Here is a 17,055-nt window from a genome sequence, read left to right as displayed (position 1 = left end):
CCCCATTAATCCAAACACACCATATTGTGAGCAAAATTCAATATTTCACAGGGCCAGTGAGTCCCAGACACGGATTGTACCCACCTCCCTAAACTAAACTCAACTCCTTACTGTAAAAAGTGTCTGTCAAAACACAGCCCGTTTAGGGACTGAACCCCTCAAATAAACGTTACACTCAACATTGCAATCTCTCAGTGAATCGTTCCCTTTTACCCACTGTGTGCTGTACATGAACAGGAGCTCACACTGAGACACACACGGGCCGTACCGTACCAGACAGGAGTGAATCGTTCCCTTTTACCCACTGTGTGCTGTACATGTACAGGAGCTGACACTGAGACACACACGGGCCGTACCGTACCAGACAGGAGTGAATCGTTCCCTTTTACCCACTCTGTGCTGTACACGTACAGGAGCTGACACTGAGACACACACGGGCCGTACAGTACCAGACAGGAGTGAATCGTTCCCTTTTACCCACTCTGTGCTGTACATGTACAGGAGCTGACACTGAGACACACACGGGCCGTACAGTACCAGACAGGAGTGAATCGTTCCCTTTTACCCACTCTGTGCTGTACATGTACAGGAGCTGACACTGAGACACACACGGGCCGTACAGTACCAGACAGGAGTGAATCATTCCCTTTTACCCACTGTGTACTGTACATGTACAGGAGCTGACACTGAGACACACACGGGCCGTTCAGTACCAGACAGGAGTGAATCGTTCCCTTTTACCCACCGTGTACTGTACACGTACAGGAGCTGACACTGAGACACACACGGGCCGTACAGTACCAGACAGGAGTGAATCGTTCCCTTTTACCCACTCTGTACTGTACACGTACAGTACAGTTGCGGTGGTGGTTGTTCTGGCGGCCCAAACGCAAAGGCCGCCGCTCTGGCATCGCTCTGGGATCCCCGGCTGCACCCTGGCCTCACTCTGGGCTGACTGGGTGCACTCTAGGACCCCGGCATCACTCTGGGGTCACTGGGACATTCTGGGGTCACTGCGGGATCACTGGGGACACTCTGTCGGCCGCTTGCCGCCATCTGATAAGATGGCGGCGGCGGTGGCCATTTTTTCCAAGATGGTGGCCGTGCTTGCCGCCATTTTATCCCAGATGGCGGCAGCGCCTGCCGCCATGTTTTCCAAGATGGCGGCCGTGCTTGCTGCCATTTTTTCCAAGATGGTGGCCGCGCCGGCCGCCATTTTGTCCAAGACGGACTCTGCACTTGCCTCCATTTTGTCCAAGCTGGCTTCATTTATTATATAAATAATTGAAAAGTTTAAAATGTAATATAAATAACTCAATATTTTAATTCATTAAATAAATAATGAATTGCTTATTTTATTATATCAATAATTTAATTGTTTTCAAGTGTTTAATTTATTAAATGAATACTTCAAATGTTTCATTTATTACAAAGAGAAGTCAATAGTTTAAATTATTCGATTGATTAATTTATTATGTAAATAACCAAGAGTTTAATTTATTGTATAAAAAATTCAATAGCTAAATTTATTATGTATATAGTTCAATTGTTTAATATTTTATAAATAATTCAAGTGTTTAATTTTTATGTAAATTATTGAATTATTTAATTTATTATATGAATAATTAAATTGATTAATATATTTGATCAATAATTCAGTAGTTTAATTATATAATAATTGAAGTGTATAATTTACGATGTAAATAGCTCCGTTGTTTAATTTATTGTATAAATAATTCAATTGGTGAATTTATTATACAAATAAACAAGTGTTTAATTTATTATATGAAGCATTCAAGTGTATAATTTATTACGTAAATACTTCATTTGTTTAATTTATTATATAAATAATTCAATAGTTTAATTCATTATATAAATAATCAATTGTTTAATTTCTTACATAACTACGTCAGTTGTTAAATTAAACTATTGAATTATTTTCATAATAACTTAAGTATCCAAATAATTCAATAGTTTAATTTATTATATAATAATGCATGTCTAATTTATTATATAAAAAATCAATTGTTTAATTTATTATATAAATAATTCCAGTGTTAAATTTATTCTATGAAGAAACAATGGTTTAATTCATTATGTAAATAATTCGTGTTTAATTTATTATATAAATAATTCAACAGCTTAATTTATTACATAAATCACACGTGTTAAATTTATTATATAAAGAGGTCGTGTTTAAATTATATAATTAATTCACAGGTTTAACTTATCATACAAAGATTCAAGTGTTTATTTAATCATATCAATAATCCATTATTTAATTTATTGAATGAAGACTTTCAAAACATTATTTATCATATAAATAATCAAGTGTTTCATTTATTATACAAATAATCAAGTGTTTCATTTATTATATACATACACATAATCAATTGTTTACTTTATTACATAAAGAAGTCTCGTCTTTAATTTATTATATAAATAATTCAACGAAATATTGAATTCTTTACATAATAAATTAAACAAAGGAATATTTATATAATGAATTAAACTATTGAATTGTTTATGTAATAAATTAAACAATTGATTATTTAATGAATTCAACGATTCAATTATTTAGAAAATAAATTAAACACTTGAATTATCTGCTTCCAATATCTTTGTTTTTCGGCCTGATATTAAGATCATTAATGGCGGCTGCATCATCCAGCATGCAGCGCGGTACAGATTGTGCCCTATCTGAATCAGTGGAGCCCAGTGCGCAGGCGCAGTAGTGACTCATTACCGGTCAGTGTGTCCTGAGCATGCGCGGCCAGTCGAGGCTGCGGGAGGAGCGCGTTCGGTGCAGGTCAGAGGATCGGAGCAAGAGGCTCAATAAACCCCGGGGCCCGGGTCCGGGCTCAGGCCCAGGCTCAGGCTTTACAAACCCCGAGTGCGGCCCCAGACCCGAATATAAAACAGTGAACATTATCCCCCCCTCACTACCCGCCGGGAAATGAAGGGGAAATGGGGATCGGTCAGGGAGCGTCTGTAAATGAAGGGGAAATGGGGATCGGTCAGGGAGCGTCTGTAAATGAAGGAGAAATGGTGATCGGTCAGGGGGCGTCTGTAAATGAAGGAGAAATGGTGATCGGTCAGGGAGCGTCTGGAAATGAAGGAGGAATGGTGATCGGTCAGGGAGCGTCTGTAAATGAAGGAGGAATGGTGATCGGTCAGGGAGCGTCTGTAAATGAAGGAGAAATGGTGATCGGTCAGGGAGCGTCTGTAAATGAAGGAGAAATGGTGATCGGTCAGGGAGCGTCTGTAAATGAAGGAGAAATGGTGATCGGTCAGGGGGCGTCTGTAAATTAAGGAGAAATGGTGATCTCTATACCTTTAGTCATCCAGGGAGCTCTAGCTTTGGATGCTGTTCCTTTCCTCCTCGTGGGAATCTGTCTACTCTGTACCCAAACCAACTCCTCCTTGAAGGCCTCCCACTGTTCAATTACTGTTCTGCCTGCCAATTTTTTATACCAATCCACCTGGACAAGATCCCTTTTTAACTCACTGGAATTAGCCCTCCTCCAGTTCAGAATTTTCACATTTGACTGTCCCCTGTCCTTTTCCATAACTGTTCTAAACCAAATGAGATTATGATCACTGCTGCCCCACTGAAACATGCTCCACCTGCCCCACTTCATTCTCCACACCCAGCCCACTGCTGTACTCACACTCTCTCACACTCTTTCACACACTCACACTCACTCTCTCACACTCTCTCTCACACCCTTTCACTTATGGTTTAGGGCCACTGAAAGATGATGCGATGGGTTTGGATTTCAGCACAGGGAGGAGGGAGAGTGTGTGGGACGGGGATTTACAGCTTTGAGGAATGAGAGAGGAAATAATGTTCCATAGAAAGTAAAGTTATCTGATCTGAATTTCTATCCTGTAATTACAGTGATAACTTTTATCAACTACTTTTACAGGGGAGGATTTGCAGAGGGAAACTCAAACCAAAGATCACGTCAAGATCTGACAGAGTCACTCGATTCATCAGGACCTGAATATCATCGACCTTTGAATGTGGAAGGAGAAATGTTTGTCTGTTCTGTCTGTGGGAGATGATTTTAGACATCAGTGTGAGTGGAAAAGCACCGAGACACACACACCAGAGTGAGAGTGTTCCAGTGCACTGACTGTGGAAAGAGCTTTAACCAGTTACACAGCCAGAAAAAACATCACACCGTTCACAGCGGGGAGAAACCGTCCACGTGTTCTGTGTGTGGACGAGGCTTCAACTGATCATCAACCTGGAGAGACACAAGGACACCCAGACCATGGAGAAACCGTGGAAATGTGGGGACTGTGGGAAGGGATTCAATTACCCGTCCAGGCTGGAAATTCATCAACACAGTCACACTGGGGAGAGGCCGTTCACCTGCTCTGTGTGTGGGAAGGGATTCGCTCAGTCATCCGGCCTCCTGACACACCAGCGAGTTCACTCTGATGAGAGACCTTTTAAATGTTCTGACTGTGAGATGAGGTTTAAAAGCAAAATTAATCTGCTGATACACCAACGTACCCATACTGGGGAGAGGCCGTTCACCTGCTCCGTGTGTGGGAAGGGATTCACTATTTCATCCAGCCTCCAGACACACCAGCGAGTTCACACTGGGGAGAGACCTTTTAAATGTTCTGACTGTGAGAAAAGGTTTCAATGCAAAAGGAACCTGCTGACACACCAATGTACCCACACTGGGGTGAGGCCGTTCACCTGCTCCGAGTGTGGGAAGGGATTCACTCAGTCATCCCTCCTCCTGAAACACCAGCGAGTTCACACTGGGGAGAGACCGTTCACCTGCTCCGTGTGTGGGAAGGGATTCACTCAGTCATCCCTCCTCCTGACACACCAGCGAGTTCACACTGGGGAGAGGCCGTTCACCTGCTCCGTGTGCGGGAAGGGATACACTCGGTCATCCACCCTGCTGACACACCAGCGACTTCACTCCGATGAGAGACCTTTTAAATGTTCTGACTGTGAGAAGAGGTTTCAAAGCAAAAGTAATCTGCTGTCACACCAACGCACTCACACTGGGGAGAGACCGTTCATCTGCTCTGTGTGTGGGAAGGGATTCACTTGGTCATCTGAGCTTCTGACACACCAGCGAGTTCACACTGGGGAGAGGCCTTTTAAATGTTCTGACTGTGAGAAGAGGTTTAAAAGCAAAATTGAACTGCTGAGACACCAACGCACTCACACTGCGGAGAGACCGTTCATCTGCACCGTGTGTGGGAAGAGATTCACTCAGTCGTCCATCCTGCTGACACACCAGCGAGTTCACACTGGGGAGAGGCCGTTCACCTGCTCCTTGTGTGGGAAGAGATTCACTCGGTCATCCATCCTGCTGACACACCAGCGAGTTCACTCCGATGAGAGACCTTTTAAATGTTCTGACTGTGAGATGAGGTTTAAAAGCAAAATTAATCTGCTGATACACCAACGTACCCACACTGGGGAGAGGCCGTTCACCTGCTCCTTGTGTGGGAAGAGATTCACTCGGTCATCCATCCTGCTGACACACCAGCGAGTTCACTCTGATGAGAGATCTTTTAAGTGTTCTGACTGTGAGAAGAGGTTTAAAAGCAAAATTGAACTGCTGAGACACCAACGCACTCACACTGGGGAGAGGCCGTTCATCTGCACCGTGTGTGGGAAGAGATTCACTCAGTCATCCAACCTGCTGAAACACCAGCGAGTTCACACTGGGGAGAGGCCGTTCACCTGCACCTTGTGTGGGATGAGATTCACTCGGTCATTCATCCTGCTGAGACACCAGCGAGTTCACTCCGATGAGAGACCTTTTAAATGTTCTGTCTGTGAGAAGAGGTTTAAAAGCAAATTTAATCTGCTGACACACCAACGCACCCACACTGGGGAGAGGCCGTTCTCCTGCTCAGTGTATGGGAAGGGATTCGCTGGGTCATCCACCCTGCTGAAACACCAGCGAGTTCACACTGGGGAGAGGCCGTTCACCTGCTCCGTGTGTGGGAAGAGATTCATTCGGTCATCCAACCTGCTGAGACACCAGCGAGTTCACTCCGATGAGAGACCTTTTAAATGTTCTGACTGTGAGAAGAGGTATAAAAGCAAATTTAATCTGCTGACACACCAACGTACTCACACTGGGGAGAGGCCGTTCTCCTGCTCCGTGTGTGGGAAGGGATTCACTTGGTCATCCTCCCTGCTGAAACACCAGCGAGTTCACACTGAGAGACCTTTAAATGTTCTGACTGTGGGAAGAGATTTAAAATCAGAAACGAACTGCTGAGACATCGACGCACTCACACTGGGGAGAGACTGTTCACCTGCTCCGTGTGTGGGAAGAGATTCACTCGATCATCCCACTTTCTGAAACATTAACTTGTTCACACTATTGAGTGACCTTTTAATGCAGTGACTGTGAGAAGAGCTTTAAAAGCAGAAATGAACTGCTGTCACATCATCGCATGCCCATTGGTTGAGAGACTGTTCACCTGCTCCGTGTGTGGGAAGGGATTCACTCAGTCATCACACGTGCTGAGACACCAGCGAGTTCACGAAATGAGCTGGTCCAACGAGCCGGTCTGTAACACAGGCCAATGACTCAGTGCAGCTCGTTACCCAGTCACTGGGCTCCGTTATAGCCTCTCCTGTCAGTAACACACAAAGAGAAATTGTAAATCTGAAACAGAAAGAGATAATGTATAACACTTCATATCAACCACCAGTTTTTCCCTCTTTCCGGCTTTTAAAACAATCTGTTTCACAGTTTGTCAAACCCGAAACAGCCTCTGGGATTTGCTGATTGAGAATTTCAGTGGAAATTGGGACCGTCATTCAGTATCGGAACAAATATCCCCGCTGAGGTTTCGGGATTGTTACTGGTTTATTTATATCAGTGAGTGACCAATTTTAAACTAGGTGAGGGTCTAAACCTAAGGTAAGAGCCTGGGATGGACAAGAGATTCTTCAATGTATCAAGTTAAATTACACTGATTCCACCAACACTGGACATCACATCCCTCAAACATTGTTACCTGTTACTGTATAAAACTGGTGAGGGTGGAAATGGGAAATAACTGAAAAAAACTTCATTGTTTCAAAGTTATAACCCTGTTTTATCTCTCCTACCCTTCCTAATTAATGGAATGACATTTGAAATTTTTCAATCCATGGAATTATTCCTGAATCAATAGAGTTTTGAGCGATCATGACAAAAGCATATACAATTTCCTCACCTGTTCCCCTTAGTCCCCTGGGATGGTAAACATCAGGTCCTGGAGATTTGTTTATCTTTAGTCTAATTGTTTTCTCCAATACCATTATTTTACTTACACTGAATCCCCTTGATTTATTTTCAGTTTTCCTCGTGTCTCTGGTACATTATCCTCATGCTTTTCTGTGAGTGTCAAAAAAGGCTGCTATTTCCTGATTTTTCAATTCCAATATCACCTCCATTTGTCTTTAAGGGGCCCCCATTACTCTTAGTCACCCTTCTTTCTCTTAATGTACGTGTAAAAACCTTGAAAGTTGTCCTTAATTTCACTCACAAGTTTTTCTCGTTTTCCCTCTTTGCACCTTTTACGTTTTTTCGTTTCAGCACCACAATAAACAACTCTTCACTGTGAAATTTACTCAATTAGTTCTTCAGTGTCAGAGCGAGAATTGTCCATCCCGAATTTATTTAAAGTAACAAACACAAGCACAAATATTCATTCGTCGATCAAAGCACCTTTGGACACAGAAAGATAAACACAGCCTGAAACGCAGTCAGTATCGGGATTCACAGGGAAACGGGCAAGTGAAATAGACAAAGATCAAACAGTCTGAACCCACAACAGAATGTGATGTGCAGCTGATAGATATTAATGAGAGGAGGTGGGAAACAGTACCATGAATTTGCACCGTGGCTTAGTTGGTTAAAGCGCTTGTTCAGTAAACAAGAGATCCTGGGTTCAACTCCCAGCACTGCCTTTGTTTAATTTGTGGTGTTTAGTGAATTTTAGACGGAAAAACGCACAGTGCGGTGTTTGTGTTTTGTTCAGGAGCCAACACAGAACTGATCAGGAAGTCTCTTCAAAAATGCCTTTTCATGAAACAGTCAGCCCTCTCATAGAATGTGTCAGTGACACGTTCTTGTTTCTGGGCTCATTGAGGTCGGGGGATAATTCTCGATTCGAGGGTCATACCCTGGAGAAGCCCTAATTTAACCCTAGACTTTTGATCTTGACGTGCGGTTCAAACTTTGCAAAGAGGAAAAATAAATCCCCAAATCACTCCACCTGAATCTCAAGCGCTTTCGGAAGAATTTCAGTTCAAACAATCAGGACTTTAAAGGCACCTCAATGAGCTGCACTTTCATTGAACGAGCTTTGCTTCCAATTACATTCGACCTTGAAACCGCTCTGGGTTTTCATCTCACTGAAGCAGAGTGTGGCCGCTCTGTATCTGTGAGCATGTCGGTGACGAGGTTCGCTTTGATATTGGTCGCTCTCAATTTTTAAGATCTCGTCAAGTTCAGGGAAAAGAAACCGAGAATCGAATTGTCCCTGTAAGTGATGAATTGAAGGGATTGGTGCTCCAAGCAGATCTGGAAAATGCGCAGTGCGGTCTCTCAGGAATTCCAAATCCACCCTCTCGCCACTCAGCGATCATATTAACTGAGCTTTACTCTGGCCCAGTGACACCGCGCTGAAATCGAGTATTTCTCTGGCACGTTTCTCTTAACTTCACAGTTGCTGGTTTAAGAGTGAAGACCGGCTCGTTGGATTTTCACTCCTGCAAGTTTCAACCATTCATTTTGGAAAAGTAAACTGACAGTAGACAGCTGTTATATTGGTCACTGCAGCCTCAAGGTTTAGCTCAGTGAATTACTGGTTTCGCAGGTGACCTCTTCACTTGTCTTGATGGTGCTATTGGTTAGATTGATTCGAGCCCTTATTTTATTTTTCCTCAGGATTCATTGCCTCAATGTTCCAGGGTTTCAATGTGTGTTTTGTCTGCAAGAAAATGTACCGTGATCATTGCCGGCTGAGCAGGGCTGATATTCCACCATTTACCCTGTGGACTAAAAAAAACCTTGTGATCGGAGAGCAGGCACATGAAACTTATAAAGGAATGGAACATTGGCTTCACGGAAATCACAATTCATCTTGACAGACAAGATCCTGAAAGGCGAATTCGCTGTGACATGGAGATTTCTGTAGTGAGCGAGACCAGACTGTTTCTATGTTCAGAGAATAAATGGCGCACGCTTTATGTTGGAAAAGCAAAACGGTGGGGATTTTTGTCATAGCCCGATGCCTTTCGTGTTGTATCAACTGTCCCTCGTTGCGTTACTTTCATCTTGATCGCATAACCAGTTCGGGCGTTCTTGTGATAAATGGCGACAATTGCCTGCTTTGATAAATTTAACAACGGCTGCACCAGATTCCTGGCGTCAAAAACACTGAACTTTTAATCCCACTCTTAAGATACAGTCTGTAAAATAATGAAATTTCATCACATGCAAAGCACAAAAATCAAAGATTCCAACCACTCGCTGTGTAAAGAAGTTTCTACTCATGTCACCTTTGGTTCTTTTACCAATCACCTTAAATCTATGCCCTTTGGTTCATGTCCCTTCCGCCAATGGGAACAGTTTCACTCTATCTACTCTGTCTGGGCCCTTCATGATTTTGAATATCTCCATCAAATCTCCTCTCAGCCTTCTCAGTTCCAAGGTGAACAATCCCAGCGTCTTCAGTCTATCCATGTAATTTAAGTCCCTCATCCCTGGAATCATTCTAGTAAATCTCCTCTGCACCCTCTCAAGGCCTTCACATCCTTCCAAAAGTGCACTGCCCAGAACTGGACACAGTATTCCATTTGTGGCCGAAATAGTGTTTTATGAAGGTTCATCATGACTTCCATGCTTTTCTACTCTATGCCCCTCTTTATAAAGCCCAGGACCCCGTCTGCTTTATAAACCGCTTTCTCAACCTGCCCTGCCACTTTCAACGATTTGTGCACATATACCCCAAGATCCCTGTGTTCCTCTAACCCTTTTAGAATTCTGCCCTCTAGTTTATATTGCCTCTCCTCGTTTTTCCCACCGAAATGCATCACCTCGCATTTTTCCGTGTTAAACTTCATCTGCCACGTGTCCGTCCATGCCACCAGCGTGTCCATATCCTCTTCAAGTCTATCCACCTCACTGTTCTCTACCCTTCCAAGTTTTGTATCATCTGCAAATTTTGATATTGTACCCTTTACTCCCAAGTCCAAGTCATTAATATATATCAAGAAAAGTAGTGGTCCCAGCACCGACCCCTATGGAACACCATTGCCCACCTCCCTCCTGTTCGAAAAACAACCATTCACCACAACTCGCTGTTTCCTGTCATTTAGCTAGTGTTGCATCCATATTGCTATTGCCCCCATTATTCCATGGGCTGCAATCTTGACAGCAAGCCGACCACGTGGCACATTATCAAACGCTTTTTGAAAATCCATATACACCACGTCAACTGCATTGACCTCATCTACCCTCTCTGTTACCTCATCAACCAACTCTATCAAGTTGGTTAAACACGATTTGCCTTTAACAAATCCGTGCTGGCTTTCCCTAATCAATCCACACTCGTCCAAGTGACTGTTAATTCTGTCCCAGATTATCATTTCCAAAACTTTCCCCATCACCGAGGTTAAACTGACTGGCCTATAGTTGCTGGGTTTATCTTTACACCCTTTTTTTGAACAAGGTTTTAACATTTGCAATTCTCCAGTCCTCTGGCACCATCCCCATATCTAAGGATGTCTGGAAGATTATGGCCAGTACCTGTGCAATTTCCCCCTTTACTTCCCTCAGCATCCTCGGGTATATCCCATCCGGACCAGGTGACTTATCTATTTTAAGTACAGCCAGCCTTCTTTCTCATTTTTTAGCCCATCCAGTATCTTGACTATATCTTCCTTTACCGAGAATCTGGCAGCATCTTCTTCCTTGGTAAAGACCAATGCGAAGTACTCATTTCGTACCTCAGGCCATGCCCACTGCCTCCATGAGTAGATCTCCTTTATGGTCCCTAATCGTCCCCAACCCTCCTCTTACTACCCGTTTACTGTTAACATGTCTGTAGAAGCTTTTGATTCCCTTTTATGTTGTCCGCTATTCTTATGCTCTCTCTTTGCCCCTCTTATTTCCTTTTTCACTTCCCCTCTGAACTTTCTATATCCTCTCTGGTTGGCACTTGTGTTATTAACCTGACACCTGTCATACACCACTTTTTTCCACTTCATCTTACTCTCTATCTCTTTTATTATCCAGGGAGCTCTGGCTTTAGTTGCCCCACCTTTCTACCTCGTTGGAATGTACCTTCTCTATACCCGAATCATCTTTTCAAATGCCGCCCACTGTCCAATTATAGTTTTGCCTGACAATCTTTAATTCCAATTTACCGGGGCCAGATCTGTTCTCATCGCACTGAAATTGACCCTCATCCAATTGAATACTTTTACTTTAGAGTGGACAGAGTCCATTTCCACAACTATTCTAATCCTTATGATACTGATCGCTGCTCCCTAAATGCTCCCCCACTGACACTTGCTCCACTTGGCCCGCCTCATTCCCTTGCACCAAGTCCAGCAATGCCTCCTTCCTCAGTGGGCCAGAAACGTACTGGTCGAGAAAGTTATCCTGAACACATTTCAAAAATTCTTCCCCTTCTTTGCGCCTTATATTATTGTTATCCCAGTCTATATTAGGATAGTTGAAATCCCCTGTTATCACTACTCTATGGCTTTTGCAACTCTCTGTAATTTCCCTGCAAATTTGCTCCTCTGTATCCGTCCCACCAGCTGGTGGCCTATAGAATACAGCAAGTAGTGTAATCGGACCTCTATTGTTCCGTAACTCGAACTCAGTACCCAGTAGAAATCCCCTTGTTCCTGGGAACTTTGTATTAAGCAGAAGTTAGCAGCAAAAAGTGTTCGTGGTGGGACTGAGAAATGTTTAAACAGCCGGCACCCTGTAAAACAGAGCTCCAAGTATCGGTTTAAATAAAGTCCTGAACTGACAGAGCGGAGGGCAGATGAGGATTGAATTAAATCCCAATTCACTGAATCTAAACAAGGTTTAAATAAGTGAATCTGTCAGGAGTGGGATTCCTGAGCTTGTGTGTGAGCTGAAACTGGATCGGTCCCGTTCTGTGAAGACTGAATGGCAGGCGGCTCCCAGACAGGGCTCAGGCCGGGACTGGCAGCTCTCCGCTGGGAACGGCTGGATTGGAGAGCGGGGCTCCTGCGGTGTTGCTGCTGCTGCTTCCGCCTCTTCGAGTCCCTGTGACGGTCGGTACCGATCTCCCTCCTATGGATCCGGCTCCAGGTGGGCGCTGTGGACCTCGTGGCGCAACGGTAGCGCGTCTGACTCCAGATCAGAAGGATGCGTGTTCGAATCACGTCGGGGTCATTGCATTTTCGCAACGTTTCAGTGTCGCTCTGTTTTATCGCGGGGCAGTCTTTCAGGGATGGTCTGTTCACTGTGTGTAAAATAATATTTATCACAGAATGAACACACCACAGAAGGAGGCCATTCAACCCATCAATCCCTGACCTGCCTTTTGTAAGACCAATCCCATTAGTCCCATTCCCCGTCCCTTTCCCCGTGGCCCTGCATTTTCCCCTTCAAGTATTTATCAAATTCCTTTTTAAAAGCCACGATTGAATCTGCTTCCACCGCCATTCCAGATCATAACCATTCGCTGCGTAAAAAAGATTTTCCTCATGTCGCCTTTGGTTCTTTTGCCAATCACCTCAAATCTGTGTCCTCTGGTTCTCGACACTTCCGCCAATGTGAACAGCTTCTCTTTATTAACTTTATCTGAACCCTCCATGACTTTGAACACTTCTATCAAATCTCCTCTGAACCTTCTCTGCTCTGAGGAGAACAACCCCAGCACGGTGTAAATGCGGTCAATTAGCTCCAATTTATTTATTTGGGCATTAAACAAAGTGTGAAAGACTGGCGAGGCGTTGTGCGAACGGAGCTCACTGCTTTAAGACAATAAATCCAATCACTGCGTGGGCGCTGGGTTCAAATCTCACCACTGATAGAATTTCTGACAATGTTCATTTTGATCTGTTCGCAGAAAACCCGATTGTCGTGCGATGGAGCAGAGGATGTGAAAGAAGCTGAAAGTGGAAGTGCAGATATTAGTTTCATCACAGTGACTGGACACGTTTCCACAGGTTCGGGTCTCTCACCTTAAGATTCTTTCCAGCAGAGTGGGACAGGTGATCAGAGTGACCGGACTCCAGCGGCGCAATCGGTCAGTGCGCGGTCCTTATCTGACAGGACAGGGTCGGGAAATACCGAGATTGTTAATTCGAGTCTCACCGAGATCAAACAATCCTTTTGCTTGTGAACATTTCGACCGGAGTTGAAGGTACAAATGGTTTGTTCCAAAATGCATCTACTTATTTGTATTGCCATGTGGTTCCTCCGGACTGCGCTGTTGTAATAGCAGATGAGATGTTCAGTATTCCTTGTTTACAGGAGGGAGGCTGTGGTTTTGGAGACACAAACTATGATTTTGAACCATCCACAAATCGTGGGATTTAACTGGAGCTTTAAACCAGCGCCTGAGACCGCTCAGCCAGGATACTTTCCAACCTGCACTTCAGGAGCTAGTTTTACAGGAATAGAATTACTACAAGCAAGAATTCTACCCCTCCAGCACCAATGCTCACACGGCAGCAGGATGCATGTGTCCAGTTAGAAACCTGTCTGAAGGAACATTCAGTCTGACAGAGCCGGAAGTCCAGCAGATTGACTTTCGGTCTGAGCAGATGTTGAGTCTCCTCCTTGGGAGTGTTTGCGCGGTTTTGCTGCAAAATTTCACTTCCCAGCTCCCGATCCATGAACTAAAACCCAACTCTGGTGGGACTCGAACCCACAACCTTTGAATGTCCCCTCCGATTATTAAGTAGAAGTCCAACACGCTATCCATTGCGCCACAGAGTCAGTTATGCAACGTGAGGGAGAGCGGGGATCCTGTGCTGTGGTTGAGGCGGTCAGGCTGCTCCTGTTTCCGCCTCTCACATTCCGAGAGCCGCGGCGGCAGTCTGCACCGATCGCCCTCCAATGGATCCGGCTCCAGCCGCTTGTTGTGGGCCTGGTGCAAGAACAGTCGCGTCTGACTCCACATCAGAAGGCTGCGTGTTTTGAACCAGGTTGAAATCACAGCATTTTCACTGTGGCTCAGGGTCCTGCCGACTGATTTTAGATCGGGACAGTGTTTTAGCGATGGGATGTTCAGTGTTTGTGCAACAATATCAAAATTAAATTTGATACATTAATGACCTTTTTGTTCTGTTACTTTGTATTTACACCCTCTCCAGTTTTATGTAGAAACAGTTAACAATGTTTAAGGGATGTGGTGTGCAGTGTTTGTGGAATCAGTGTAATTAAATTTGATACTTTCATCTGTTCCTTCTCCAACCCAGACCCTTATCATTAGATTTGTAGTTTCACCCTGTTTAAAATAGGTTACTCAGTGATAGAAATAAATCAGTAACAACCCCGAAACCTCAGCGGGTATATTTGTTCCAATACCTTGTGATGGTCTCGATTTCCATTTAAATTTTCAATCAGCAATTCCCAACGGGTGTTTTGGGTTTGACAAACTAATTTAAGTTCTTGACTGGTTCCTGGAAATGATCCAGTGGGGATTTCCTTACCGGTACAGATATAGAAATAAATACATTCCATCATTTCACAAATGACAGTTGTGTAAATAAATATATCGTGATATCCAACATGGAAAAGCAGCTCTTCATGTTCATAAAAAAATTTCCACATTTTATTTTATTAATCCACTTACGTTTCAATGTAGAACATATATTCAGAGCATCCCTCTAAACTTAAAGAATGGTAAAACAATTGCAGATTTTACAAACACATAACACGCTATCGTATAAGTAAGATTAAGGCCTACTTTGTGAAACTTGTATTCTAATTGTCTTTATGATGTTAAGAAAAATATTTCTAGATGTACATCCCCAACTTAACGGAGAAACTAAGATGTAAACCAAAAGGATTTTTCAAAAACTATTTGGGGCGATTTGATCGGTTCCCCTTCTCCTTTCTTTAATTGTTACCTTTTGTTAATTGTTCATCTTGATCCGTTTGCTTCATTTTTTCCTCAGTCATTTATGGTGAATTTTCTATCCGTTAACATTCTTAAATATTTGATTTGTTTGTTCCCTACCTCTTGACTTGTGATTTGTTGACCTCCAGGTTAAAGTGTGAAACAGAAATGTGTTTATATTCAGGCGTGACTCTGAAGTGTGAGACCGAGAGGTGATGCCGGATGTGTGACCGAGAGAACAACTGCTGGAGGCGGAACTGTCCGTGACCTAACATACCCCCTGTGGCATTGCTCATGGTGGGTCGGATGACAATGTTTTATATTGACTGAACGGCTATGTATATAACACACAATGGATTTTACTGCTGCTTTAACTCCACAAAGTATAATCACCATAAATGACCAAAGTCTCAGATCAGTTAGAATTGAATTACTGTTGGTGAGGGGAGTTTGTACATTGGAAGGAGTTTATATATTTACAGCTCCAGGTAAACCTGCAAACCTCCCTCGCCTGTAGGTTACGTCACCATGAGGTTTCGACCTTCCTTTGCGCTTCTGGTCTTCTGAAGTGTGATTGAACCTGACCAAAAGTTTCCTATAATTAGTGAGGAAGGAAGGTATCAGTGTAAATGGGAGATATAAACGTGGATATTTCACTGGGTACCATGGGAACCAGATACACTGCTCATTACAGTTAATTGTCCAGCAGCAAACAGAAATCATTCTCTTCAACTGTACTCGCCCGAAGGAAAAGGAAACAAACAAAACTGCTCAGTTCTTTGTTTTAGCTTCTTCTGTTGGTTTACGTTCACTCACCGAGAAAGTGACAGAGAGACTGAGAGATTGGATTGGCTTTTTTCACTTTATAATCTATTATACTTTGTACTTATTGTTAGAGACGGTTCCATCCCAACAATCCTGTGCCTGACCTTCTCATTGATACTCAGATGTGTTCAAAATGAGTTTCAACCAATTTTACAAAAGCTGAACAGCGAAAACTGCTCTGAAACGAGCTTCGCTTCGCAACTTTTAATAGAGATTCGGTTGCTGGTTGTAAGTAAAGAAGTTTGTACAATCAGCCCTCTCGAGCAATATCCTCAAAAGGTGTTTCGGACACATTGTATGAGAGGTCCGCCTGGACAATGCAGGAACACTTACATACTGCAGATCTGGAATCCTTTCCTTGTTGACTCCGGAACTAATACAAATACCGCTCTGTGTTATTTTGTTGCTTAATTCACAAATTGGGTAAATATCACAAAAGGCCCCGACCAAACGGGCACTTTGAGCAGCTCAGCCACGGAGCCAAATCAAACTGCAAATTCACCACGTCCTCTCACTGATACCTGTCAGATACCCGCCACTGTCTGGTGGAGTTTGAGGCCGTTTGGGACATTTCGATATCTCTTGTCTATTTCGCTGTGTTCACCGACACTGTCTGCATCTCTCGCTGTGTTTATCTCTCTGTGTCAATCTTTGGGTTGATTCTGAATGAAAAATGAAATCAAACAGATCAGTTGGGCCAGTGGCGCAATAGATAACGCGTCTGACTACGAATCAGAAGATTGTAGGTTCGACTCCTACCTGGCTCGGATTTATGCAATTTTCCCTCTGACACTGGGGAACTGAAAATCAAATTTCATAATAAAATATTGTTTATGGTGAATCAGCGAAGAAAACATTCAATTTTCAATGATTTCCGTTCAGTTATGTATGGAATGAAACTGTGACCACAGCGTGTTTCGAACACGCCGCCTTTTAAGTTGATGTCCGGCTCGCTAACATTACAGCACGAGGTGTGGGCACCGCACTGATAACCTTCAGGTGTATCCGGGCCTTTCAGACACTTCGTGTGACACAAGAGCTTTCCAATCCCCGCCAGCTCCTGGACACCGAGACTTCCGTTCGAAGCAGCATTCACCGCCAGGACCGCTATCCCGCTCC

The 17,055-nt window shown here is 43.6% G+C and overlaps 1 protein-coding gene and 3 non-coding genes across 5 annotated transcripts; 3 read left to right on the top strand and 1 right to left on the bottom strand.

The window, feature by feature from the left end:
• Positions 1-4,198: 4,198 nt before the first annotated feature.
• On the top strand, positions 4,199-9,257 carry LOC137311252 (zinc finger protein 268-like). Of its 2 annotated transcripts, none has more exons than XM_067978573.1 (2): positions 4,199-6,881; positions 8,940-9,257. In XM_067978573.1, the coding sequence occupies exon 1, from the start codon at positions 4,281-4,283 to the stop codon at positions 6,270-6,272; it is 1,992 nt and encodes a 663-aa protein (XP_067834674.1). In that variant the 5' UTR covers positions 4,199-4,280; the 3' UTR covers positions 6,273-6,881; positions 8,940-9,257. The 2 variants fall into 2 exon arrangements, with proteins under 2 accessions (XP_067834674.1, XP_067834672.1); XM_067978571.1 differs by having other exon boundaries at positions 4,199-6,904.
• Positions 9,258-12,359: 3,102 nt separating this feature from the next.
• On the top strand, positions 12,360-12,431 carry trnaw-cca (transfer RNA tryptophan (anticodon CCA)). Its single transcript has one exon. It is a non-coding gene; the product is annotated as a tRNA-Trp (tRNA).
• Positions 12,432-13,893: 1,462 nt separating this feature from the next.
• Positions 13,894-13,985, bottom strand: trnar-ucu (transfer RNA arginine (anticodon UCU)). The gene is given in 2 exon segments: positions 13,894-13,929; positions 13,949-13,985. It is a non-coding gene; the product is annotated as a tRNA-Arg (tRNA).
• Positions 13,986-16,630: 2,645 nt separating this feature from the next.
• On the top strand, positions 16,631-16,703 carry trnar-acg (transfer RNA arginine (anticodon ACG)). Its single transcript has one exon. It is a non-coding gene; the product is annotated as a tRNA-Arg (tRNA).
• Positions 16,704-17,055: the final 352 nt, after the last annotated feature.

The sequence above is a fragment of the Heptranchias perlo genome, unplaced genomic scaffold, assembly GCF_035084215.1.
Source record: "Heptranchias perlo isolate sHepPer1 unplaced genomic scaffold, sHepPer1.hap1 HAP1_SCAFFOLD_319, whole genome shotgun sequence".
NCBI classification, from domain to species: Eukaryota; Metazoa; Chordata; class Chondrichthyes; order Hexanchiformes; family Hexanchidae; genus Heptranchias; species Heptranchias perlo.
This window is presented reverse-complemented; position numbering and strand designations above follow the sequence as displayed.